We start from the raw sequence: 26,497 nt of genomic DNA, 5'->3' as shown, positions 1-26,497 counted from the left end.
TCACGTGACCTTCTTCCCTTACCCTTTTTCTGGTTATGTTTGGCACACAGCTACCTGAATCAACGAATGGATCCACGATAGATATCTGGTACTACTTCGAAGTGTGAGTATCTTCATAATGTTTAAGGTCAAGTGTAAGTAATTTCCCTTTTGGATTGTAACTGGTAAGTTCAAGTTTAACTAAGTAATTACCCTTTTTGATTGTGTAGTAGAGTACTTTTTTACGCTTTCTAGTTCCATTGATGGAGTTGAATCCAAGAATATTGGAGAACATAAACAAAGAAGGGAGAGAATAAAAAATTAGGAACCTAAAACAGAGAATCATCCAATTCTCCATTGATGAACAGCCTGGTTGACTTTATTCTAGGAACCTTAACTTACATGGTGAGACTCAAAACTCCCATTACCGTTGCCTTGATGTCGGTAGTCAAATTCAAGCATGTCCATTATTATCTAATAATCCCAACCTTGAGAATCAAATTAATGATTTGGCTGACGAGTGCCCCAAATCACTCGTTAAGTTTTTTGACAAGAGTAAAACTAATTTTGAAAAGTATTTAAATACAAAGGGCAATTAATTGTGAATTTATGCATTTGAAATAGTAAATTAAGTGTAATTTAAGTATTTCAACGAATGTTCTGACACTCATTAGAAAAAAAAAAATCCTTAAAAAAATTCTGAAAATTGATAGAAATTGCCACATGGAAGCAAATAATAACGTTCACCAAATGATGTAATAGTCGTGAATATGATGGGAAATCAGAAAATAGAAATCTAACCAGAATTTTCTTATATAGAAAGAAGGCTATCCAACCAGAGTCGAGGATAATGGTCTCTTAAAATTGCTGAATGCAAAAGCCTATTATTATTTTTTTTCAATTCTCTTTTGCCATGATAATCATACTTGCATTTCATCAACACAGGATTGTTGAGGCGGCCATAAGGAGAGCTAACTAGACGATATATGGTCTAGCAGCATAGACAGAGCCAATTTTTTTTTTTTTTTCTTTGGCTTAGAGGAGGAAAACAATCGAGTAGATTGTAATACAAAATAATGAAGCAAAGAAAATGTAACTGATTAATGGGCATTCTGGAAACATTAGCTATTAGGCCGAAGTAGACGCATAAGACCCAAAAGATTAACAACGTGTCGAGACACATTCTCAAAATTTGTCTCGTCACAAAAAGATATCGAAGAATATCTTGATTAGGAGATAATGATCTGGATACATCCACTTTTAGCTCTTCATCCTAACTATTAAAAGATGCTCAGTCATGAAGTGTGATTACACAAAATCAGTGATCTACATTAAAGAGACTTGCCAGGATCATCAAAACTAAATTAAGAATGCACCATTTGAAGTAACGAGTACAAAAGATGCAAGTATATATATTCAAGCAAAAAATAGAGATAATATGGCCACAATAGAGATAATATGGGCGGGCCTTGAATAGACAGGGGTTGTATTGATCTTAAAGCAAAAAATTGCCGTTTGAAGGTCACGCATTGCCCCTACTAAACAGCTTACAACTTCAGTCAATTGACACAGAGATTTCATATGAGGCAGCAGTGAAGCTAAAGAAATCAACCAGTCTCCTGCTCAAAGTCATCTCCTTCAGACTCTTCTACATTGTCAGCATCATCATCATCTGCATCATTGTCGAAGTCTTCTTTATCATTGTCTGTAGTTGCCTTCCCAATGACAAGAAGATTGCTATTTGTTTTTCGGATTTCATTGCACTGAGAACGTAATAATGATGAATCAATCAGTTGAAATATACAAAATTTACCAAATTCGAAGAAGATTAAAAGACATGCGAGCTAAAATCAAAATGATTGAATAGACATATTCGAGACTGAAGCTCCTCACTATTTCATGAAGATAAGATGCCAATTCCACAATCAAATGAAAATGAAGTCTTTCTAAGTCAGCGGGCCCAACAAAATTCAAAAAAAGACAGCTTATTCATGACTTTTGAATTACATAGACTTAGGATTAGCTTCTCAAAATTCAAGTTGGCATTGAAAACCAAGAGAAAGGGCCAATTGGAATAATCAAGCAACTGGATATGTACACAAAAGTATGACAAATCATAAAACCAATAGAAATTGTGTCATGTTAGAAGAGGAACCATCAATGCCAACTCCAAAATATTGCTAACAAAAAAGCAAACTCTTAAAGAAAACAACCAAGATTCAAAATCTAGACTATAGGCTAAGACAAATTATATAGACAAGGAACAGCTTCATCAGGCTTTAAGTCAGCATTCAAAACCAAGAGAAAGGGCTATTAGAAAGAATCCAGAATCCAGCAACAAATGGAAGTGCATGAAAGTATGATAATTCAGAGAAGCAAAACAAATTGTGTCAGGTAAACAAAGGAACCGTCAATACCAACTCAGAAATGTTGCTAAAGTAAATAATTGAAGGAAAAACAAGATATAGCATCCAGAATGTAGGCTGAGAAACACTCTGCTTATACTATCAAAATTATGATTATTTCTAAAATAACATGGTTGTGTATCAAGTACCACAATTTATTTTTCACTCTAAAAAGGTAAAAGCTCTAAACCAAATCATGTAGAGCTATAGCAGATTCCAGGATACAGAGCACCCATGACGTCATACAACAACGGATACATGCAAGATACATAAGTAGATATAAAATAAATTCCAAAACCAGCATATCTTCTTTAGTGCTAATTGTTTCAAGATTTTAGCCTGCCATGGCTCTTATACCAAATTGGAAGTGCTTTAGTTTGCTCAATAAGCCATGAGGTGCACGTATTCTAATATCAAAAGTCATATTGTACATGGATAGTCACACAAATTTCCACTGCAAGCCATGTTCAGTTCTCAGAGCTTCTTCCAGTGGGTTAGCTTTTTACACTACTCTGTACTTACTGCCATACCTATACTGCATCAGATAATAAATTCTTATGTTCAATAACTTTGGTTAAATAAACCTCATTCCTTGACAAAGAATTTTCAGTAAGAAAAACCAGTATGTATCTGAAAAGTGCAAGTTGAAGACATTTCCCGAGAAAATGGAATTATGTATGCCTGTTTAATGACATATAATCATTCAATATTAACACGCAACAAAAGAGGGCAGATGTGCATTTGATTAAATCTCCAGCTGTTTTAACCATCAACTAGCCTTACCATTCAAAACTGTTCCTTTCCACATGGATAACTAGCCCAAATTATGAATGTGATCAAGCATTTGTTACTTATTCAGTTTGCTCTCTTCATTAGAAGGTCAATAGACTGATCAAATGTACTTCCAGACTGCCTAGATTGACTGTGCAAACAAGTAACCAATAATTAAAAGGTATGTCAATGATTAAGATTAGCTAATAACTGCGAGATTCTGCAATGACCTAATAAACGCATCCTAAACAAGCATGTTGCATCTTCAACACACAATTCAAATTAGCCACTCTCACAATGTCCAACTGTTAAATTTCACAAATCAAAGTGCATAAATTTATTAATCAAATACCAACAGAGAAGAACAACTCAGCCCCAGCTCCAAGTGTATAATAGCTCACAAATTAGAGCTGTAAAATGCCAACTTGGCAGGCCAGCACTGAAAATTGATAACGCATGGAGGAAGTAAGTTGGTGAACTTTGACAGCTACACATGCAGATCCCACCAAATTGTCGCCATCAGCATGATTAATGTCAAATTTTAGAAACATGTTAATGCAACACTAAGTTTCAGGCTTACAGCAAGCATATCAATTAGCAACAGAAGCAAGTATTCAAGGGGTCATTCTTTTGCAGAACAGTTTTAATAAGCAACACCTTTTTCAACGAAACAAATAACTAAGAACTATTTTAGACGGGAATTAAAAAGAAAAACAAACAGTAAGAATCTTACAATGTAAACTTTGACAAATTGGTAATAAAAACCTGTACCATCATTACTAGTCCTTCTTCTTCTTTCTAAACCTAAATCTATGTTCTTTTTGCTGGAATCTCTTAACATGGAATTCCTGATACTTAGGCCTTCTTTTATATCAAATTACTGGGATTTCAAAACTCTCAGAATATCAAACTTACTCAATTTGTTGGATAAAATTCCATCTAAAAATGGCATTGCTTCAAAATCCTGCCATTATCTCTTGAGTTTTACCTTCATTACCTTTTCTTTTCTGAAAATTACATACATAATCTCATCTTAACAAAGAAAAAGGAAATTTTAAATCCAAGATTTCAGTTTCCGGAATCTTCAAGTCCTACCAAATAAGCAAACCCTTACAAAGTTGCCAAGCATTCCCTAAAACTTCTATCTAGTCCATGAACTTCAATGTTCGCTCATTCAAGTCTTTCTTTTTTTTTTTGGATCTTTACCTAATTTAATTCTTCAAAATGCTCGGAAAATCAAATATCTTTGTTCCCAAATTAAAAATTACACCCGCATACCAAATAAACCCCATAAATTTAATCAAGAATCAATTACAAACACTATAGTACATTAAAGCCCTAGAAAACATTAAGCACACAAGCAACTTTAAAACTAATTTTGGAAAATTAAATAACTCAGCTTAACTCCAAAAATTTATTGAAACAGAATTGGAGATCAATTACAATAGGAGATTGTAATTAACTATTGAAAAAAGGAAGTTGGAAATTTTTTGACCTTTTCTTCGAAGTCGGCCTCTTCCATGGAGAGAAGGAGCTCGTCGCTTTGGGGCTGAGGCCACTGAGCTGGAAGCAGATACGACGTCGGAATCATCCGAGTCGACCATGGGTACTGAGTCATGAATGCCGGAAATTGCAACATGCTCGCTCACTCACTGAGTCGTCGACCGTTCTCCTCTTCTCTCTTCTCCACCCGGTTTTAGCTATCAATTCAGTTCAAAGGTCGACCCGTTTTTGTGAATGAGACGAATTTTATTTCAAAATAAAGTCTGGTATTTGCTTTTCGGGTTGCATATTTTACATTCTTTACGTTTAATTCCCCATATTTTTCTAAGTACTGCATTTGGACCCAGAGAATATGAAGCTTATTATTATCTCTTTTTTATTTTCCCTTATTTTCCTTTGTTCACTATATATATATATATATATATATATCTATATCTATATATATCTATATCTATATATATATTGTAATTTAGACAATATATATATATATATATATATTAATTCCACGTACCATAGTGAACCACATTGACCATGATGCATTTCTAGAATTGGCAACTATTTCAGGTGCAACTCATCAAAATTCACAGTAATCCTATTAAAGAAATTGGACTAATTCCATTAGCCTTTTTTTCCTCCTTATTTTTGGAGGGGTTGGGGGAGGGGAAGGTTCATAACCCTATAGATTATATGGGTCCGAATTGTTTTAGGAAAAAATAGTTTCTAGCTCATAATTATTTAGTGATCTGATTTACGCCTGTCTAATATGATATTATTGTTTTGACATTACAAGTGTAAACACTTTTTTACGTGAGTCGGTTAAGACGTAATAGTTTCGCTAATGAAATATTGAGTCCAACAAAAATGCATCTTAAAAATTACCTATCAAAGTATACAGATTATTTTGGTGGGAACTTCATATTTTCATGCGGGTTTTTTTTTTTTTTTTTTGCCTTGTTATGTCAAGTGCAAATCCAAATATAGTAATCCATGACATGCAATAAAATAGTACACCCCTTATGGACTCAACATAGTATGAATGATGCTATTCCACCTGCAAAACCTGGGAGCGAAATTGTTTCCCCATACCAACGAACTCCAACTTTGCTGATATATTCTGCAACACCCCTCGTCAAGTGCAGAGCCAAATCTAGTAATCCATGACATGCACTAAAACAGTACACCCCTTGTGAACGATTTTATTTGCCTTAACTCAGAAATCTAAACAGCCCTCCACTTTCTTCCCCCCCCCCTCTGAAAAAAGAGAAGTGCACATATTACTCAGTCGTCACACTAATGATCCCATCTCCCTCGTGTCACTTTCTACTGAGCCCCACGTTTCTTCATGGCTTCAACTATAATCCTCTCCCTCTTCCCCCCTTTAAAGTACCACTTCAAGAAGAAGACCAGCAAGCCCAATAAGGCCATTTGTAACTTGTCCTGAAACTTTTTTCCTGTTTTTCATCAACCCCAATAATCTTTCAGCCATTAGCCACCAACCCTTTAATTTTGCTAGCAACATTTATTTGTTGGTACATTTGCATAGAAATACAAGAAGCAAAGGATGCGGCTTTTTGTGTGCTTGTTGGAGGGAAGGGACTTGGTAGTGAAGGATTCACATGTGAAATTGAAAGTTGGTAAGTCTAAGTCTAAGACAAGGGTGTAGAAGAACACAAGAAATCCTGTTTTGGAATGAAGAGTTTGTGTTCAGAGTGCATGACGTGGAGGATGAACTTGTTTTGTCTGTGTATCAGTTTACTGAAGACTCTAAATTCTTTAATGTGGCTGGAGATTTGGCGGGCAATGTTAAGATTTAAGTTCGGTCTATTGTTGCTGAGGAAAACCACAACTTGCCTCCCACTTGGTTCTCTCCTCAAAAGCGCAAGAGCTTGAAATCAACGACTAAGAAAGATTATGGTATGGCTTTGTATGTTTTGTTAGTGTTATTTGATGATTGGTACTAATGCTTTCGTTGTTGTTTTATGTACTTATTTATGTTTAAATCATGTGAACTAGACACAAACTGCCTAATCTCTGAGTCAATGGTTATGGCTTCTTGAACTGGACTTCTTCAAGAACCAAGAATTTTGAATTTTTTGGTTAATAAGTGCAGTTAATTGCATGATGTCAAATCAGTGATTGAAATAATGAGAGGATTTCTTAGTGCCTATAGAAGAATTTTGGTGCTTCCTGGTGTTAAATATTTTAAGTCAGTTTGCAGAAATGAAGCTTGAAAATGGCCCTTAGGAATGTTAGGACCAGTGAGAGGAGTCCAATTCCATGCTTGGTTCTATATTTACAAGAATTAGAAGTCCTTAGATGGCATTTGCGCACATTTTTACACTTTTTGAGGTGCCAATTGGGTTCTGAAGAATTGGTTAATTAGAATATCGACTAGAAAAATTAAACCAGGTAAAATGGCCTTGTCCTCAGTTTTGCTCTATTAGATTGGATACTAAAAAGGAGATTGAGTGGATTTAATTGCCTTTCCCATTGAGCATATAATAAATTATTTTTATACACCAATTATACAGCTGTGTTTAACTTTACCTTATGAATGCAGGTAAAATTCTTCTGACACTGTCGCTGTATGGGAGAGGTAAGCAAGTATGCAGTGGCCATCTCTTGCATGTACATCCAAGTTGCAGAGCTGAAAACACAGACAAGTATGGAAATAAATCTGTTTTTTCTCAAGATATTTTCACCTGTACTCCTCCAACAAGGAAGATATTAGAAGGGAAACAGCTAATGAAGGTAATTGCGGGTCGCTTTGAGAGGCTTTTCAATAAAAACGAAGAAGCATCAGGGACTGAGGACTCTTCTGAGCTGTCAACTACCATTTCTGATAATGAAGATAACTTGGCTGAGCCAACCAGGAACAATAGCTTTGTAGAGCGTCATGAGATTCTGTTGCGTTTCTGTATATGTCAGCCCTGTAGCAAGAATATATGTGTTAAGCCATTGTTAAACTTGGTAAGAAAAGATATGCAACAAGAAACAAGCTCCTCAATGTGCGGCAACATGATTGCTCTCCCAGTGCCATAACTGGTCCTTGAAAGTGTCTAATTTACGCTATTATTTTGCAACCTTTCTCTTTGCATCTCTCTTGTAGAGTGACTAATGTCAGTTATCATTCTCAAGTATCTGTTTTAGCCCTGCATGTGTTTGTTTCTGCTTAGGAGACGAGATTTCTATGCGTTTTCTCTCCTGTATCTTCACCTGCTTGCAGCAGTTTTTCTTATTTGGGCTCTATTTCTTCATTGAAATGTTTCTGTTCTCTATCTGTCAATCAAACTGATAGTTGCTCCTCTGAAAAGATAAAGTAATTCTTGAAACTTTCACGGCCAATACAGCGGATAAGATCGCTGTTGCAGATGTTTGACGATGGAGACTTCTAGTATAAAGTGATGGCAAATTCCGGCTACAGCAAATTACACCACAACTCCATGGGAACCTGTAACACATCATGTACTTGAAAGACGTATATCTTACAAATGTGTTCGTGGTATCTCAGTTTTTGGAACACAGCAAAAGATTCCGTTTTCTGGTGATGGTGGTTGGATTGTTAATGAGGTTATGGCCCTTCATGATGTTCCATTCAGTGCAACTCTTCAAAATTCACAGTAACCCTATTAAGGAAATTGAATTAATTCTCTTTGCCTTTTCCTTTTTTTTTTCTTTTTCTTGGAGAGGTTGGGGAAAAGGAAGGTTCATAAGCCTATAAATTATATGGACAGAGTTGTTTTAGGTAAAAAAAATATATAGTTTCTAGCTTATAATTATGTTGGTAATAATATTTAACCTACGCCTAATTAACAGGGCATTATTATTTTTCACATTAAAAGTGTAAAAACTCTTTACATGAGCAGGTCTAGATGAAATAGTTGTCTTGCTCCGACAAAGAAGCATCTTAAAAAAGTCCACTAAAGCATACAGATTAATTTAGTCAAGAAGCAATAAAGTTGCATTTTATAATGGTAGGAATTTATTGTTTTTATTTAATTTTCTTTCTGGTTATCTTATCTCTACAATAATAAAGCGAGAGCATGTGATTTGGTGTAAACAATCTATTGTCACTCTTTAAAATTTCTTTTTTAACCTTCAAACAACTTTTCATCACTAATCCACTTTAACTCAATCACTAATTTCACACAATCAATAAAAATATGTGCTTCCTATCGTTGCGGCAAAATAAAAAAATGTGCTTATCATTTAAACATAACCACTTACCACACTTGTTTGAATTAACTTTTTTTGTTTGATTTAGATATATATATTTTTTTTTTGTTATAACCTTTTTAATTTGCTATTACTAGATTTTGTTGTCAAATAATGAATCTACATGCATTAGTCTGACTGAAGATTTTTATTTTTATTTTTTATCACTTACACGCACATTGAGTGTGTATCCATCACTCGTCTTAATTAAGTCAAACCACCAAACAAACTTTGCAAACATCAGCAGAAGGGGATTCATCACAGTATGAATGATGCTATTCCACCTACGGAAGTTTCGAACCAACATGTTTCCCCGTAGCAACAAACTCCAACTTTGCTGATATGTGCTGTAACCTCAGGGCCAAGTCCCATATCCAAATCTAGTATAATTCGCGACACAATAAAATAGTGCAGCCATTAGTGGACCTTTTTAGTTGCCTTAGCTCAGAAGTCTAAACCGCCCTCCACATTTCGCCCCCTCAATAAAGAAGATTTCACATTACTCATTTGTCACAACAATGATCCAAACTCCCCTCGTGTCACTTTCTACTGCTCTCCACGTTTCTTCATGGCTTCAACTATAATCCTCTTTCCCTTCCCCATACACAGTACAAACTACCAACATCTTCAAGAAACAAGACCAGCATGACGAATAAGACCGTTTGCAACCTGTCCTGTCATTTTTTTTTTCCTGTTTTTCATCAATTCCAATAACCATTCAGCTATTAGCCACCAGCCCTTTAATTGTGCTAGCCAAATTTAGTTGTTAGTATATTTGAATTGAAAAACAAGAAGTAAATGATGAGGTTGTTTGTGTATTTGTTGGAGGGGAGGGACTTGGCAGTGAAGGATTCATATGTGAAATTGAAAGTTGGTAAGTCTAAGTCTAAGACAAGGGTGTTGAAGAACACAAGAAATCCTGTTTGGAATGAAGAGTTTGTGTTCAGAGTGCATGACTTGGAGGATGAACTTGTTTTGTCTGTGTATCAGTTTAATGAAGACTCTGGATTCTTTAATCTGGCTGGAGATTTGGTGGGCAGGGTTAAGATTCCAGCTTGGTTTATTGTTGCTGAGAAAAACCACTACTTGCCTCCCACTTGGTTCTCTCTTCAAAAGCGCAAGAGTTTGAAATCAACGACTAACAAAGATTATGGTATAGCTTTGGATGTTTTGTTAGTCTTATTTGATAATCTGTGCTAATGCTTTTGTTATTGTTGTTTTTATGTATTTGTCTATGTTTAAATCATGTGCCTACTGCTAATCTCTGAGTCTTTTAATGGTTTTGGCTTCTTGAACTGGACTTCAAGCACCAAGAATTTTGAAATTTTATTTAATTGGTACAGTTAATTGCATGATGATAAATCAATGATTGAAACAATGACATGATTTCTAAGTGGCATTTCTTTCCTATAGAAGAATTTTGGTGCTCCCCGCTGTTAATTTTTTTGGTCAGTTTGCAGAACTGAAACTTAAAAGTTGCCTTAGGAATGTTAGGACCAGTTATAGAAGCCCACTTCCATGCGTGGTTCTATATTTACAAGAATTAGAAGGCCTTGGGTAGCATTTGCGCACGCATTATCCCTATTTAAGGTGTCAATATGATTTTGACGAATTGGTTAATCAGATTATCGATTAGAAAAGTTGAAATCAGTGAAATGGCCTTGTCCTCAATTCTGCATTTTTTTTCCGGTTATGCTCAGCAAGTTTATTTGTGAAGAATTTTATGAGTCAGAATACCTTATCACAGATTGATTGGGTATCTTAAAAATTAAAGCGAGATTTTCTGCAATAGTTAGGCAGGTCGTCCTTTTTGTGGGTTTCCTTATTGCCTAGTAACATGTTGAGTTATATTATAAAAGAGAATAAAGGTTGCATGTTTCTTGAAGTAGTTCTCTTTTTCTTGATGTGTATGAAGAAACAAACGAGTTCTAAAGTTATTAAGCACAAAGCTGAATTTCATGGATAAATAAGTCTGAAAGGGCAACTAGTTCAGAGTTTAGGAAAGGTTGGGTTGCAGAGTTTAGAATTAAAATTGCCCTTGTGATGCTAAAGGTTGATTGGTTGTCAAGAAGGCTCAGTGCAGGCTGCTGAGAAAACATTGTTGGTCAATATTACCATTCTGTGCAAATAATTATAGCAGGTTGACTTATGTTTTCTAGGTCCACCAATTTTCAGAAATGTTTAAGAAAGAGGTCCAAATGTTATACGCTTTCAAGCTGTAGTTTTTTGTCTCTTAGGAGAATAGGATGGTGCAAAGTTCCCTTCTTTGTGCTTAACACTGCATCCTCTTCCAAGTTGTTCTGTTCTCCTGTCCCATCCAGTACGTTTCTTGAAGTTAAGTATTGCCATCTTATGAGCTGGTACATTTCATTGAGGCTTCCTCATATAAGCAGGCTGCAGCAGGCATTGAACTGGCTCTCTGCCTTCATCCAGCTTGTAGCTGTACTGGACCATGTGCAAAGTCCATTTAGCAGAAGTAGCATTATTCAAGCCCTGAACCAACTCTCACCAAGCTCTATTAGATTGGATAGTAATCATCTTTATAAACAGAACTGATTTTCATGACTGTTGGCTTTCTTAGCCTTTCACATTGGGGAAATTTTTCAGCAATTCAGCAAATGTGAGTAGTTGAGTAGCAAAATCCCAAAAGCAGTAGTCGTAAATATGAGTATATTAATACTGTTGAACACTACAGGCCTTGTTGCAGGTTCAACTCCTCGTACATGTACTTTGTCTGCCTGGAGCTGGAGGTAATGATCTTTTTTGATCATTTTGAAGTGGACGGACCGTGTGATGATCAAATAAGAAGGGCTCATAATCCTTAGAATAGCTGAGTATCATGGTCTTCTAGACATTGTGCAAAACCATTTAAAATGGATGTGTTCCTTTTGCTTGCTTTTCTACTTTTTAGCTGTTTCTGCGTTCTGCTTAATATGCAGTCTGTTTATTTGAAATGTTTCCATTAAATGTATTTGTTTCTTAATGTTACAGATAAAGTCATGCAATAGCAACTTCATTACAGTTCTAGTAGTGTCTCCTAGTATATCTGTTTAAATGATTTTAAAAGATTCGATGCTTCTAAACAGTTAAGGTAAAAAAGGGGAAGTAATTTTTTCATGGAATTATTTGGCAGTGTCTTGCTTTACAATTCTTATATGGCAGTGAAAAGGAGATTAAGAGGATTTAATTGCCTCTCCCATTGAACCTAATAACTTAGTTTATAAACCAACTATGCAGTTGTATTTGACTTTTAGTTTATAAACCAACTATGCAGTTGTATTTGACTTTACCTTATGAATGAATGCAGGTAAAGTTCTTCTGACACTGTCACTGCAAGGGAGAGGTGAGCAAGTATGCAGTGACCATCTCTTGTATGTACATCCAAGTTGCAGAGCTGAAAACACCGATGAGTATGGAAATAAATGTGTTTCATCTCAAGATATTTTTAGCTGTACTCCTCCGACAAAGAAGATTTTAGAAGGGAAACATCTAGTGAAGGTTATCGCTGGTCGCTTAGAGAAGCTTTTCAACAAAAATGAAGATGCATCAGGGACTGAGGATTCATCTGAGCTCTCAACTACCATTTCTGATAATGAAGAAAACTTGGCTGAGCCAACCAGTAACAGTAACTTTGAAGAGCTGATTGAAATGCTGCAATCAAGTAATGAACAAAAGGACATGCCAGAGAACCTAGAGGGAGGCATCCTTTTGGATCAGGCATATGCAATACCACCTAAAGATCTCAACTTGCTTCTGTTTGCTCCCAAGTCGCAATTCATGAGAGATCTTGCAGAATTGCAGGGAACAATGGATGTTCAAGAGGGCCCTTGGACATGGAAATCAGCAGATAAATCATGTTTAGCACGAGTTGTTACCTACACCAAAACAGCAACAAAATTAGTAAAGACTGTTAAAGCTACTGAAGAGCAAACTTATATAAAGGCCAATGGGAAAGAATTCATTGTCTTTGTAGATGTTAATACGCCTGAAGTTCCATATGGAAACACATTTAAGGTTGATCTACTTTACAAGATAACTCCAGGGCCAGAGCTATTTTCTATAGAGAAATCTGCTCATCTTGTCATATCCTGGGCCTTAAACTTCCATCAAAGCACTATGATGAATGGCCTGATTGAAAGAGGAGCCAGGCAAGGATTGAAGGAGAGTTTTGAACAGTTCTCTGACTTACTAGCTAAAAATCTCAAAGTGATAAATCTTGTAAATATGTCAGATAAGGGACATATGGTAGCAACTTTGCAGGAGGAGCGCCAGTCAGATTGGGAACTAGCAACTGAATATTTTTGGAATTTTACTGTGGCTGCAGCCTTATTCATGGTTCTATATATCGGTTTTCACATCTGGCTTTGTGGAGAGTTCAAGCTCCAAGGTTTAGAATTTGATGGCCTTGATTTACCTGATAGTGTGGGGGAAATTATTACCTCTGCAATTTTAGTCATCCAACTCGAGAAAGTTTATGATATGGTATCACATTTTGTGCAATCAAGGCTAAAAAGAGGTAACAGTTCATAAAGCATATCATTTATATCTAATATATATCATATTTAGTAGTTTAACTGAAAATAAAATGTTTACCAGGAAGTGATCATGGAGTCAAAGCGCAAGGAGATGGTTGGGTACTTACAATAGCTTTGATTGAGGGTGCCAAATTAGCTTCTTTAGATTCAACTGAATTACCAGATCCTTATGTGGTGGTCACCTGTAATGGCAAATCGAGGACAAGCTCTGTGAAGCTGCAAACTCTCGATCCCCATTGGAATGGTTTGATACTTTACTAAATCTGGTTATTGCGTACTCTAACTAGTAATCAAAATACCGCACTGTGACAACTTGCATTCGATACAATGTGCAGAAATACTTGAATTTGATGCTTCAGAAGAACCACCTTCAGTGTTGGATGTGGAAGTTCTTGATTTTGATGGCCCATTTGATCAAGCTTGCTCTCTTGGCCATGCTGAAATTAATTTTTTGAAGCATACGTCAACAGAATTGGCAGATATATGGGTTCCCCTAGATGGAAAACTTGCTCAATCTTCTCAGTCAAAGTTGCATCTGAGAATCTTTTTGAACAATACTAATGGAGCTGAAACAATTAGAGATTATTTAAAAAAGATGGAAAAGGAAGTAGGAAAGAAGGTATAAAAGTTTCATACCATCACATATTTCATCTTCTAGAGCTTTTGAAATTATGTGTTATCTACATGATTTGTCTGTGGCAGTTAAACCTCCGATCACCGCACAGAAATTCAGCATTCCAAAAGATTTTTGGATTGCCACCTGAAGAGTTTCTCATTAGTGATTTCTCATGCTCCCTTAAGAGAAAGATGCCATTGCAGGTAAGGTTACAAGGATATTGCTTGTATTGCTTTCATCAATTTTCTTTTTTCAATACCATTGGTAGGAAGGAGAACTAATAAATATTTATACCAGAGATAAAGTTTTCTTGGTGGACATGTGGTTGATTTATAAAATGTTTAGCTTGATCTCCTCGTCATTATTATTTGACAAGATACAAGAGGAAATGCAAATGCATCTAACATTACACTTTATAGATTACTGGATGTAAATTTTCTATTTGATAAAAGTGATGTCTATAACGATGCCTTGCAGTTTTAGAATTAGCTTTTATAGATTACTGGGTGTAAATTTTCTATTTGATAAAAGTGATGTCTACAATGATGCCTTGTAGTTTTAGAATTAGCTTTTCTTTTTTACTTTATTGGACTGCCTCAAAAAAACTGTAGAAGTTTTGGCTTTGATGGTTCTATGGTTTCTGATCCATGTTGGTAATATTTGCCTGAGCTTTTTGCTAATTATTCCTTATTGGAGTCAATGTGATGATCACCTGTGATCGATAAGTCTAATGAACTAACAAACTTAATATTGAAGAAATTATTGGACTGCATACTTATTAGTATATAATTATGAAGAAATCTGGATTGAACAGAAAATATGTTGCCAAACTAAAAGGTCCTAATGTTCCACTATTGAGGAAATGATGGCCAAAATTCCTCATGGAGTCCTAAATGTTAAATCTGCTGTATTTTTTCTTCTCCTATTTTTTTTCGCAGCAGGCCATCTCGCTTTACATTCTCTGAGTCTGTGACAGCATCTACCTCTGTTCTAAGCAAGACCAAACAAGTCTAGTCTAACATATTATTCACTTGCTCCAGGGACGGCTCTTTCTATCAGCAAGAATTGTTGGATTCTATGCCAACTTGTTTGGACATAAGACCAAGTTTTTCTTTCTATGGGAGGACATTGAACACATTCACGAGCTTCCTCCGACCGTAGGAACAGTAGGAAGTCCTTCACTTGTCATAATTTTGTCTAAGGGTCATGGTAATGATGCTAGACATGGTGCAAAGTATCAAGATGAGGAAGGCAGGCTGCATTTCTATTTTCATTCGTTCATCTCCTTCAACGTTGCTAGCAGGTATGGGTGGTGCAGGATTCTCTTGTGAATTTTCATAGTGGATTGCTTTGATCTTTCTTTGTGACGAACCAGATCTGGTGGTAAAAATTGGCTGCATGCTAACAGGACAGTAATGGCTTTGTGGAGAACGAGAACATTGGGTCCTGATCAGAGAGCACAGATTGCAGAGGAACAACAGGACAGAGATGAGAAGCCCAGTTTGTTTGAAGACCCCGGTTCCTATTTGATTGTCCAAGATGCTAAATTGGCCAAGGTTTTAAGTGTGGAACTTCCTGTAAATGTATGTACCTCATTCTTTGTGCTTAAAATGATATAATTTTCATCTGTCACAGGTGCTTATATTAAAATTTTATTTTATCCACTCAATACGATATGCTAGGCAAAAAATTGATGCAGAGTATGACAGCATTTCGGTATATACGTCAGCCCTCTAGCAAGAATAGATATGTTCAACCATTATTAAACTTAGTAAGCTGTTTCAGCAGTACTTGAAGCTGGAAAGTAGAAAAAAAGATATGCAACAAGAAACAGGTTCCCCAATCCATAGCAACAAAATGCTTCCCCCAATGCCATAACTGGTCCTTGAAAGTGCCTAATTTACGCTATTGTTTTGCAACCTTTCTCTTGGCATCTATCTAGTATGGTGACAAATGGCAGGAATCATCCTCATGTTTCTGTTTTAGCCCAGCAGATGTTTATTTCTGCTTAGGAGACAGGTTTTCTATGCGTTTCCTTGTCTGTATCTTCACCTGCTTGCAGCACTAGTTTTCCTTATTTCAGCTCTATTCCTTCATTGAAATGTTTCTGTTCTTAATCTGTCAATCAAATTAATAGTTGCTCCTCCGAAAAGATAAAAGTAGTGATTGAAACTTTCGCGGCCAATGCAACAGATAAGATTGGTGTTGCAGATGTTTGATGGTGGAGACTTCGAGTATAAAGTGATGGCAAAGTCCGGATGCCTGAATTACACCACAACTCCATGGGAACCTGTAACACCTGATGTACTCGAAAGACGTACATCTTACAAATTTGATCGTAGCATCTCAGTTTTTGGAGGGGAGGTAACTTGCACACAGCAAAAGATGCCGCTTTCCAGCGATGGCGGTTGGATTGTTAATGAGATTATGACCCTTCATGATGTTCCCTTCAGTGAATACTTCCGTGTGAGTACATTGAAATTGCTTTACCCTCCCTTCCCCAATTATCAGAGACGAAGGTAAAAGAAGTGGGATTTTTATTTTCTTCATGTTTCTTGTTAATGGATAACAGAATTGATTTTTCGTCCGCCGCCCTCTTCCATGAAACAGGTGCAACTAAAATATGAGCTCGAGAATTCTGCTCTTGCTCAAGGGACTTGCAAGTGTGATGCCTACGTTGGTGTGGCATGGCTGAAGAGCACCAAGTTTGAGGAGAGAATAACTAGAAATGTCGTGCGAAAGTTTACTCAGTGGTCGAAGGAAGTACTACAGTTGGTCGAGAGGGAGATTCTACTAGCAACTACATAAGAAGAGGGAATGGCCAGAGCATTACTCAGATGTTCTAAATCCAGCAAAGTTTTGGATATGCTAATTCGTCGATGCTGAAAAAAGCACTTTCGGTTGATAGAAAATGCACTTCAGGTATGAATTTATTCTGCTGCAAATTACAGTTAACTTGCTGACTAAACTGAAATCGACATTTTATTCTGCAAAAATGTCGTATCTGGTTGCTGGTGTACATATACTGTTGTCTTGGAGTTGTTAGCTTAGATATGTGGTTTGTCAACTTTTTTGAAGAATGTATTTCTTGTTTTGCTTGATTCAAAATAGTTGATGAGATGATGTATTCAGGTTGAACATCGATTTTCTTGGCAAATTGGAGATTCAAACTAGGCGTTAATCCTAGTTCCTGAAGGTGAAAGAACTGGCATTCGTGCAACTGTCTAATTGTAATAAGGGAAAACATCAAACGCAAGCGGGGATAGCTCAGTTGGGAGAGCGTCAGACTGAAGATCTGAAGGTCGCGTGTTCGATCCACGCTCACCGCATATAATTGTTTTTCTGCCTTTTAGATTCATGTACTACAACTCCCAGCATCCGGAGACACACTCCACAGCCTTTAAAAGCCGCTTAATATATGCAATTTAAGCTCCTTACGTCAAGCGGGGATAGCTCAGTTGGGAGAGCGTCAGACTGAAGATCTGAAGGTCGCGTGTTCGATCCACGCTCACCGCATGTGATTGTTTTCTGCCTTTTAGATTCATGTATACTATACAACTCTTATTTCTCCCTGCATCAGGAGATTCACTGGTCACTCCACGGCATTTAAAAGCTGCTTAATGTATGCAATTTAAGTAAGTGTATATAAAAATTCTCAAGGTACCTTATATAGTTTCTTCAATTTGATGATGTACCTGTATTTGGAAAAATATTGAGTTCCTACACGTTTTAATTCTCCTGCTTGTATTTATATCGTAATGCTAGAAATGTTTCTGGATCATCTCTACGGTTATATGATCCTCCATCATTGTAATTTCCGTTATTAATGCAGATTTCCTTTTGCATTAATAAAATTTTGCATCTTTATTTATCAAAATAAAAAATATATACAGTCTCTACAAATATATACACACACACACACATATCTGTACAGGAAAAGTTGCAAAATGTTTAATTCATTGCGTGTATTTCTCTAAGAAACATGAAAAATTTTATGTATGCATGTATATAAACACCCATATATACTTACCTATAAATACATAGCCAATATATATGTGTGTGTATTTTTGTATATATGTATGTATGTATGAATCATTAGGGTTTAGATGTATATCATATGTGCAAAATTTAGAGTCTAATTCAAATTTTAAACATGTGTGCCACAAATGTATATTTGAGTTCACTTGATAGCTGTTTGACTTCAGCTTTGACACTAAGGCTCTGCTTGGATTGCTTGTTTCCGTCGGAAAATATTATCATTTTCCGTGATCACATTTCCCTATCACCTTTTTCCCTCACATATATCAAATCACTACGGTAATTTTTCCATGAAAAATGACGGAAAATGCAATCCAAACACAAAGATTTTGAAATAAAAGGCAAACAAATGAAGCCATATAATTATAAGTCAGAGTTCATAACAATGGCCCCATATATACTTGTACAGATAAATATAGATTTCGTATAATATTTTCTTAAGACACATAATTATGTGCGTCTTTTATCACTCAATAGTATAAGACCAAACCTCAATGTAGGGTCGAGGTAGATTACTCTCTCCTGTTTTGTATATGATAGCAACAGGTTATAGCCCTTTTATTTATTTATTTATTTCTACGAGACAATTTCATTCGAACAAATGCAGTCCGGCAAATTTTGTCAGCATGGACGAGGGGAATGAATCTCTCAACTGCAATATTCATCATAAAACAAAATCTTAGGATAAAAAAAAAAAGGTTGTTATCTCGTTTTTAAAGAAGTAGAGGAAAAAGAAATTATTGTACATGCCACGAGGTCAAGATGTTGGACAGAAAAAATATTAATATGCCACTTTATTTTATCCTAAAGATTTAAAAAATTATTCTATGGTAAAAATCATGTCTTGTAACTTGAACATCCAAAAATCTATCTTAAGGTATCCATTTGTGATGCGAGTAAATAATTTTTTTTTTGGTCAAATCATGGTTCAAGACCAAGTTTAGTAAGGTATCCATTTACAAACTCAAAATTGACCAATTTAGTTTTTTTTTTTATTTTTAATATCTTATTTGTATAGCGAGTAGTATTTAGGAAGCGATCAATCCTCACTTTCAGACGGACCAACACTTTATATGCGATTTGTTTGCCAACTTCATTCTTTTTTCTCTTCCAGTGCACGAATAGGGCCTTTTATTTCCTTATTCTCTTTTTCGGTTTGGACAGCATTGGAAAAATTAGAATCAACCAAATAACTCTACATATTTTTATTGATTTCGACATTTACAAGTCCCAAGAGTTTACTATCAGCATTTTCTTTCTTTTTTTTTAATTACTACTTGTATTAATATGTAAATTTATAGAAAGACAAATCCTATAAGATGTAGTGTGAGATTTCAAATAATTAAAAAAAAAAAACAAAGGACTTAAAAAGCTTGTGAATTGGGGAAAACAAATACGGAAACATTCTTTTTATTTATGTATTTTGATAAAAACTTGAAATAATTTTATTAATCACTACACGACATACCTTCCATTCTATGCGCGAAATACAAATACCAGGTTGCATTCTCCGTTTGATCTTCTTTCCTTCTGCGAGTCAAAATATTCTGAGATTAGGGACACGGGATACCAGGTCCGCATCAAGCCCACTGATGAAATCTTCTGGCATGTCCACAAGCTCGAGCGCATCAAGACTAGATATGTGCTTCAGCTCTTCCGGCAATTTCTGTAATTTGCGGCAGTCCCTGATTCTCAGGCACCGAAGCTGTGGCAGTGCACCTTTCTCCACCTTTATTTCATTCATGAGTCGGTCCTTGAGCACAAGGAATTTCAATTGGTGAAACCCATGCCTAGAAATGACCATATGCCTAGAAATGGGTCCCCCAAATTGAAATTTCATTTTGAGGAACGACAGCTGTCCCAACTTCTCCAGTACTGGCATTGGGTCATCATCGAGAATTACGTATTTCAAAGACAAGCGAGAGAGATTTGGAGGGAAATCAGGAGGCAGCATTGTCCAATTGGATAGCTTAAGCTCTGTTACATGACGGAGCTTAGAAAATCCACCTTGAGATCCTGGATTTCCCGAATACCGACAAAGACGTAACGTCTTTAGGCTTCCAACCTCAGATAAATGCAGACAGAGTTTGTCTATGTCTGACCTGTCATCCACCCAAATTCCCAGTTTCTGAAGACTTGTCAGAGTTATCATGTCATTATGCATGATATCATCAAAGCGTATGCGTGACAAAGTCTGGAGATTCCTCAATCCTTCAATCTTAAGAGGCACATCACATTCCATATAACGCGCATATAGATGCCGTAAACTTTCAAGCTTCCAAATGAAATTTGAAACTTTCACTCTCTGATTTGGGCCTTTCCTTGTCCGTATGTCAAGAGTTTGTAGGTATCGCAAGCAACCGACGGAATGAGGGAGCCTTTCAATGTGTGTGTCTCTTAAATTGAGGTACCTTAGAAGCCTGACTTCACCAATTCCTTCTGGCAAATTACCCATCCCAGCATTCTCAAGGTCTAGTATCCTGAGCTTTTTGAAACTTTTGAAGCTAAGACTAAAGTTTTCCCCGAAACTGCGGATATTGAAAACAAGTAGAGACCGGAGAGGAGGGGTCGAAGACCCAAAATAATTTTCATCCAGAGGGAGACTATGAACAGCAAGGTACCTGGATTTGGCTGATATTTTATCATCTCTGGTGCCATGGATTTGAAAAAAAATTTCATCCTCTGCCTTTCTGATTGCAAGCTCTCGCAGTAAATCATGGACTCTGCAGCTTTTAATCCTCTTATCAACCGTCATTTCCGCCACCTGGACCATATTTCTGCTACAAAGTCGCTCCACATCTTCATATGCTGCAGTTTCCTCCAAATTTTTTGCATCTCTTTTCTGCATTATTCCCTCAGCAACCCACATATGGATCAACTTGTGCACAGAAATCACGGAGTCTTCCGGAAACAAACCCAAATACAAAAAGCAAAATTTCAGATTGGCAGGGAGGTCTGCATAACTTAATTCCAGAATTGCCCCTGCTTCACTAATTTTCCCTGCTTCACTCTGGCTCCTTGATAGGTATGCGCCAAAGTTGTTGAGAACGTTCTCCCATTCAGTATTCGACTTATTCTTGCCTAGTAGCAGGCCACCTATAACCGTTATGGCCAGTGGTAGACCGCCACATCTCCTTGCAATCTCTCTGCCTACTTCTTCCAAATCCGAAGGACACCCAGCATTAGCTCCGTGGCCTAAGGCCTTTTTGAGAAACAACTGCCAGCTGTCTTCCTGCCCCAAAGTTTTCAACTCATACGGGTGTCTATAAGCATCAGCGTGTTGGGCAACATCCCGATTGCGACTTGTAAGTAGCACTCTACTTGATGTGCCAACATCAGGAAAGGCCCTCCTGGCAAGACAATCCCACGCTGCTACCTCCCATACATCATCAAGCACCACAAGATAACATTTGTCTTGTAGATCTTGATAGAGCCTTCGTTCCAAGTCTTCCTCTTCCATCTTTTCCAACATGTCAAGTAGCTTATTAGTTATTGGATTCAGTTGCTTTATGATTGCCCTCAGCATCTTTTTGTAATCGTAGCTTGAAGAGACACATACCCAAGCACGGCAGTTGAATCTCTCCCTAACATCAGCATGGTTATAAACTTTTGTGGCTAGAGTTGTCTTACCAGCACCTCCCATGCCAATGATTGAAACGACGCGGCGGTTTCTGTCCTCTTTCAAAAGTTCTGCCACCAGCGATTTTGTTATCTCCCCGAAGCCCACTACATCCTTTTCGTCGCTGAAAGGAGAGGATCGCCGGATCCATTGAAGCTCTTCCCCACGCGTAGTCGTTCCCCCTTCAAGATTTTTGATACCATACTCTTCGCGGCTATCAGCAATCTCCTTGAGCCTCATCCGTAAGGATTCAATCTCTTTGCCTATCTTGTAGAGGTTCCCAATTTTCAAGGGATAATACGTCAATTTGGTGACGAGTCCCTTGTCCTTTGTGAAGAACTCAACTTTGCTGGCAAAGATCTCGATGACATCCTCCGCATCGTAGGCAGCAGCTCTGATTTCAGAAACCCAGTTGCGGATCCTCTCTTCTTCAATTTGCTTCTGATCAGCATCTTTCAGGAAACACCGCATCCGGACCAGATCATTTTGAAGCCTCTCAACTTGTCGTCGAACGCCTTTCAGGAAAACAAATTTTTGAACCAGCAGATCGCCAGTTCTCTGAATTACAAAAGAGAGAGCAGGGTCAGCCATCTTGGTTAAGCCGGAAGCGAGCTTTACTTTCAACAAGCTGTTGTTTTAACTGATCTCAGAAGAGAGGTTGGATTCTCGTGGTTCATTTTCCCTTCCAGTTTTATCCTTAATTCTTCATTGACTTGTGCAAGAGCAATTATTTCAGTCAAAAACAAAGCAGTTCGATTCACATGGTGGAATGGAAGGCGGAATTGTTATGGTGGAATGGAAGGCGGAATTGTTTTGATACGCGGATTTGACTTCAACTACAGACTACTCTGCGACTAAATACATTAACTTCTCTTCCTTATTATGCAAGTGTTCCTTAATAAATTATTAACTACACAAGTCATGACCAAGACACTTTTACAGGTCCGCGGTTTTGCATACTACAGAAAAGTCTTGGTAGGCCATGACCAGGAAAAAGAACAAAATAGTACCTCTCTGACCAAGTCAATTTTCCGTCATTTACCTCTGCTTTCTCTTTTTGGAGCAGAGTGGAAAACTGACACTAATATTGGCGAAATATATGGCTTGTAGTGTCTGTAGTGCAATAATGTAATATCTCACAAAATGCCTTTGCAGTACATTGGCATAAAATATGCCACGTAACCACGACGCCTTAACATACACAATTAACTATAGGAAAAGTCTGAAGTAATGATAGTTATGGTAACGAAACTATTTTTACCTGATATAACAGGTAAAAATATTTTTAGCGACCATTTGATGACATGTTGTACTGGTCATCTAAATGAAATAGTACCTAAAATGGTGGTTAGTAAGTTTTTCATAAAGAATAGTAAGTTAACTCGATATATTAGTAACTTTTATGTCTCAAAAAGTAAACATGAATAAATATGGAACTAACTTTGTTTTTTATGAAGTAAAATATTACTCTACTCTATATCTGGAACTTAGTTTTTGGAGGGTAAGTTTAGTTCAAGTAATAGTAAGTTTTTATAGATTAATAGTAAATATTGTTGATAGATTAGTAAATTTGGTTAATCATCAAAACTTAATAGTTTGTGGCATAAATTTACTATTTTACTTAAAGAAACTTACAATTGTACGTATCATTTATAAATGTTATATGTTTGAAGCATTTTAAATATACTATGAAAACTTTTTTTTTTGCATATGACCTTATAAAATATGTAAGAATAATTTGTCATATTTTAAATTTTTTATTACGGGAAAATAAACAACTAAGTTCCCAAAATATTTCACTTTTATTGTTTAAAAAATCTCAACTTGTTGGTTAAATTCAAAATAATTCGATTGTCAAAAATAGTTTTTCTCAAATTAACTTTCATGATTAGATGTGAGATACAAATATGGTAAAATATCCCTCATACATATGTCATGGATATTTCCGACCTTTAGTAAAAAAAAATTTTGTTGTTAAAATATCATTTATCATAGTGTACTAATTATTTTAGGACCATTTTATAGGTGAACTAAATATAATTTAAATTATACAATAGATTATACATGCATGTGATTTTCATTTATAATTATTGGATCCTATTCTTATGAACAATCTCCCAAGGAAAAAAATCAAGATCATACTGATTTTCTTATATTAATTGTTATACTAATTTTGTCAATTTTATTTTTATATTATTTCTCATTTTGTTTAGGCTTTTACTCTTATTATTTCTTGTGTCTCAGATGTAAATTTATTAAAACTTTATCATCTTATTATATTCATAGGTGTTAAATTATAAAAATTTTGATATATAAACAATTATATATAACTAGGAAGATTTGTTGTTATTGTTATTCGAACTTTCAAACCTTTCAAAAATTGAAAATGATTAAAAGCTTATAATACGACAAAATTGTATTTCATATTTTACAAGATTATGTGAAAAGTCAAACTATTGTTCATAGTATTTTAAAATATATAAATAATTTTTTTAAATTATACCTATAATCAGGTATTATACAGGTATATTATGAGTACTTACTAACTAAGGTACTAAGAATTAATCATTAATAAAACATCTTATCGTTATTTCAAATAAACTTCCTAATACTAGTTTGAAATGTGTTTAAAAATAAAATAGCACATGTGTCCCATAAATCAGTAAGTTTTGATTATTAATCAATTTACCATGTTATTAGTAAGAGTTAATATTTATGTATAAAAACTTACTATTACTTGAATTAAACTTACTCTCTAAAAAGTAAGTTTGAGAAATAAAGTAGTAATTTATCTATTTAAAAAGTAAGTTTAATATTTATTCCAACTTACCTTTTGAAGTATAAAAGTTACTAATTTTTTACTGTTAACTTATTATTTTAGATAGAAAACTTACTTTCTTATTTTTAAGTGTTATCCTATTTAGGTGGATAGACCGATCAAATAATCAAATGCCGAACAAAGCAAATAAAAAATAAATCGAAAATGGTAACGAAATCTGTTATCCTATTTATGTCTTAAAAAGTAAAATGAAATAAAATTGAAAGTTACTTTTTAAAAAAAAAATAAATTACTACTCTATATTCGAAACTTTCTTTTTGGAGAGTAAGTTTAGTTTAAGTAATAGTAAGTTTTCATGGATTAATAGTAAATCCTGTTGATAGAATAGTAAATTTGGTTAATCATCAAGACTTACTAGTTTGTGGCATAAATTTAATATTTTACTTAAAGAAACTTATATGAAACAAGTATTAGAAAGTTTATTTAAAATAATGCTAAGATTTTTTTGTTAAGGATTGAAACTTAATATTATAGTTAGTAATTGTTGGTAACGTAAATGTATAATATATGATTGTATGTATCATTCATCAATGTTATGTGTTTTAAGCATTTTAATAAATGTATGTATCATTTACAAAGGTTATGTGTTCTAATAAATTTATTTTCTAGGTCACAAGCATAAAAGTTAAATTTGTACTAATGTGGCATAATCTTTGAAAACTATAGTAAATTTACCCATAGATTAAGTTTCGTGAGATTCAAATATATTTTGTATCATTTACAATATGGATTTATATGCATATATTTTTTTTAATCAAACTTACTTTTAATTGGCAAATAGTATGTAAATTATTATAAAATGTCATTTTATAATAATCATATTTTTTATAGGTGAATGGTATATAAACTGCTAAAATGGCCAATTTATAAATGCTAAAATCTAGTTACTTTATGGCATATATTAGTTTGGTCAACTAAAAAATTAGCGTAATTAAGTGTACGTTGGTTGTTGATTTGAAATTTGCACCCTTGTCACTATTTCGTTATTTCTATCACAAGTTTTTCTGATCAAAGTAAAATAAAGTCAAATATATTTTCCTTTTGTATGTTGTATTTATATTTAGTAAAAAATTAATAAACCATGATTACATTTCATAATTTCTAATGAAATTAGTAACATTTTCTAAATAAATTGGAATAATTTGTAAAATATGTTATTTTTTTGACAATATAATTAGGGGTGGCAATCGGGTCCAAATCGGAGTGACGGGCCGGGTTGAGACCTAGGTATAATAGAAAACTGGCTGACCCGAACTTGACCCCCCAACCCGAAACGGGTCAGGATATCTGACCCGAATCTGAAAATTCCAGGTTGTCGGGTTGGCGGGATGACCCGAATGACCCAAAACTTAATTTTAATTTATTAATTTACCATTGTAATTTGTAATTCACACAAGACTAATTACATAATCAAGTAATAAAAATTTAAATAAATAATCCCAAACCAAATCTAAAATAAATTAAAAACATCGTAAAAGTGTTTTGTTCCAAACCAAATATAAAATAAATATAAGCAGTATAAAAGTAAAAAATAATATAATGCATTATTTGTCCAAATATAATAATTTCAACTTCAAATAAGTTAAATAAATTCATTTAGGATTAAGTGATTAATGCCTTTGAAACAAAAAGAATAACGTAGGTTAGTTAGGTAAAATAATTTTTAATTCATAAACAGGTGATCGGGTCGTATCGGATCACCCACGGTTTGACCCGAATTCGACCCATTTTCATTTCGGGTTCGTCGCATGCGACTCGATTCTGACCCGAACTCGCGAAACCTCAATCCGAATCAATTAATTTCGTGCTAGGTTCATATCATTTTTTTAGGTCGTATCGGAAATTGCCACCCCTAAATATAATCAAAAGAAATTTGCAGCATAAAGAAAGGATGATGGCATACGTATAAATGTGAGCAACTATATACATATCACACCATAAGTTTTCGTTTGATTTGTTCAAAACATAGGTAATTTA

At 35.2% G+C, this 26,497-nt stretch overlaps 3 protein-coding genes and 2 non-coding genes across 7 annotated transcripts; 3 read left to right on the top strand and 2 right to left on the bottom strand.

The window, feature by feature from the left end:
* Positions 1-1,225: 1,225 nt before the first annotated feature.
* Positions 1,226-4,874, bottom strand: LOC113768150. Its single transcript, XM_027312399.1, has 2 exons — positions 4,651-4,874; positions 1,226-1,742 (listed from the first exon to the last, which is right to left on the bottom strand). Exons 1-2 carry the CDS (start codon positions 4,792-4,794, stop codon positions 1,587-1,589), a joined length of 300 nt encoding a protein of 99 aa, XP_027168200.1. The 5' UTR covers positions 4,795-4,874; the 3' UTR covers positions 1,226-1,586.
* Positions 4,875-9,674: 4,800 nt separating this feature from the next.
* Positions 9,675-17,247, top strand: LOC113767310 (C2 and GRAM domain-containing protein At5g50170). Its single transcript, XM_027311359.1, has 10 exons — positions 9,675-10,026; positions 12,181-13,389; positions 13,470-13,652; positions 13,744-14,027; positions 14,111-14,227; positions 15,065-15,327; positions 15,433-15,607; positions 16,218-16,490; positions 16,635-16,946; positions 17,157-17,247. Exons 1-9 carry the CDS (start codon positions 9,675-9,677, stop codon positions 16,830-16,832), a joined length of 3,054 nt encoding a protein of 1,017 aa, XP_027167160.1. The 3' UTR covers positions 16,833-16,946; positions 17,157-17,247.
* A 33-nt stretch (positions 17,248-17,280) lies between these two features.
* Positions 17,281-17,353, top strand: TRNAF-GAA. Its single transcript has one exon. It is a non-coding gene; the product is annotated as a tRNA-Phe (tRNA).
* Positions 17,354-17,467: 114 nt separating this feature from the next.
* TRNAF-GAA lies at positions 17,468-17,540 on the top strand. Its single transcript has one exon. It is a non-coding gene; the product is annotated as a tRNA-Phe (tRNA).
* Positions 17,541-17,552: 12 nt separating this feature from the next.
* Positions 17,553-22,757, bottom strand: LOC113767311 (disease susceptibility protein LOV1-like). 3 transcript variants are annotated; one of them, XR_003467999.1, is made up of 3 exons: positions 19,531-22,757; positions 17,689-17,719; positions 17,553-17,595 (listed from the first exon to the last, which is right to left on the bottom strand). XR_003467999.1 is itself a non-coding variant. In XM_027311360.1 (1 exon), the coding sequence occupies exon 1, from the start codon at positions 22,270-22,272 to the stop codon at positions 19,600-19,602; it is 2,673 nt and encodes an 890-aa protein (XP_027167161.1). In that variant the 5' UTR covers positions 22,273-22,757; the 3' UTR covers positions 19,443-19,599. The 3 variants fall into 3 exon arrangements, 1 of the variants encoding a protein (XP_027167161.1); XR_003467998.1 differs by lacking the exons at positions 17,553-17,595; positions 17,689-17,719 and adding an exon at positions 18,459-18,714; XM_027311360.1 differs by lacking the exons at positions 17,553-17,595; positions 17,689-17,719 and having other exon boundaries at positions 19,443-22,757.
* Positions 22,758-26,497: the final 3,740 nt, after the last annotated feature.

This window comes from Coffea eugenioides, chromosome 4 (assembly GCF_003713205.1).
Source record: "Coffea eugenioides isolate CCC68of chromosome 4, Ceug_1.0, whole genome shotgun sequence".
Taxonomy (NCBI): Eukaryota; Viridiplantae; Streptophyta; class Magnoliopsida; order Gentianales; family Rubiaceae; genus Coffea; species Coffea eugenioides.
The sequence above is the reverse complement of the archived record's forward strand: the minus strand, read 5'-3'. Positions and strand labels throughout refer to the sequence as shown.

Coding starts and splice junctions, on each gene's coding strand:
- LOC113767310 (XM_027311359.1), top strand. CDS start 9,675: ATGAGGTTGTTTGTGTATTTGTTGGAGGGGAGGGACTTGGCAGTGAAG. Junction 14,028..14,110: donor AAAAGGAAGTAGGAAAGAAG/GTATAAAAGTTT, acceptor TGTCTGTGGCAG/TTAAACCTCCGATCACCGCA. Junction 15,608..16,217: donor GTGTGGAACTTCCTGTAAAT/GTATGTACCTCA, acceptor CCAATGCAACAG/ATAAGATTGGTGTTGCAGAT.
- LOC113767311 (XM_027311360.1), bottom strand. CDS start 22,272: ATGGCTGACCCTGCTCTCTCTTTTGTAATTCAGAGAACTGGCGATCTG.
- LOC113768150 (XM_027312399.1), bottom strand. CDS start 4,794: ATGTTGCAATTTCCGGCATTCATGACTCAGTACCCATGGTCGACTCGG. Junction 1,743..4,650: donor AGGCCGACTTCGAAGAAAAG/GTCAAAAAATTT, acceptor TTACGTTCTCAG/TGCAATGAAATCCGAAAAAC.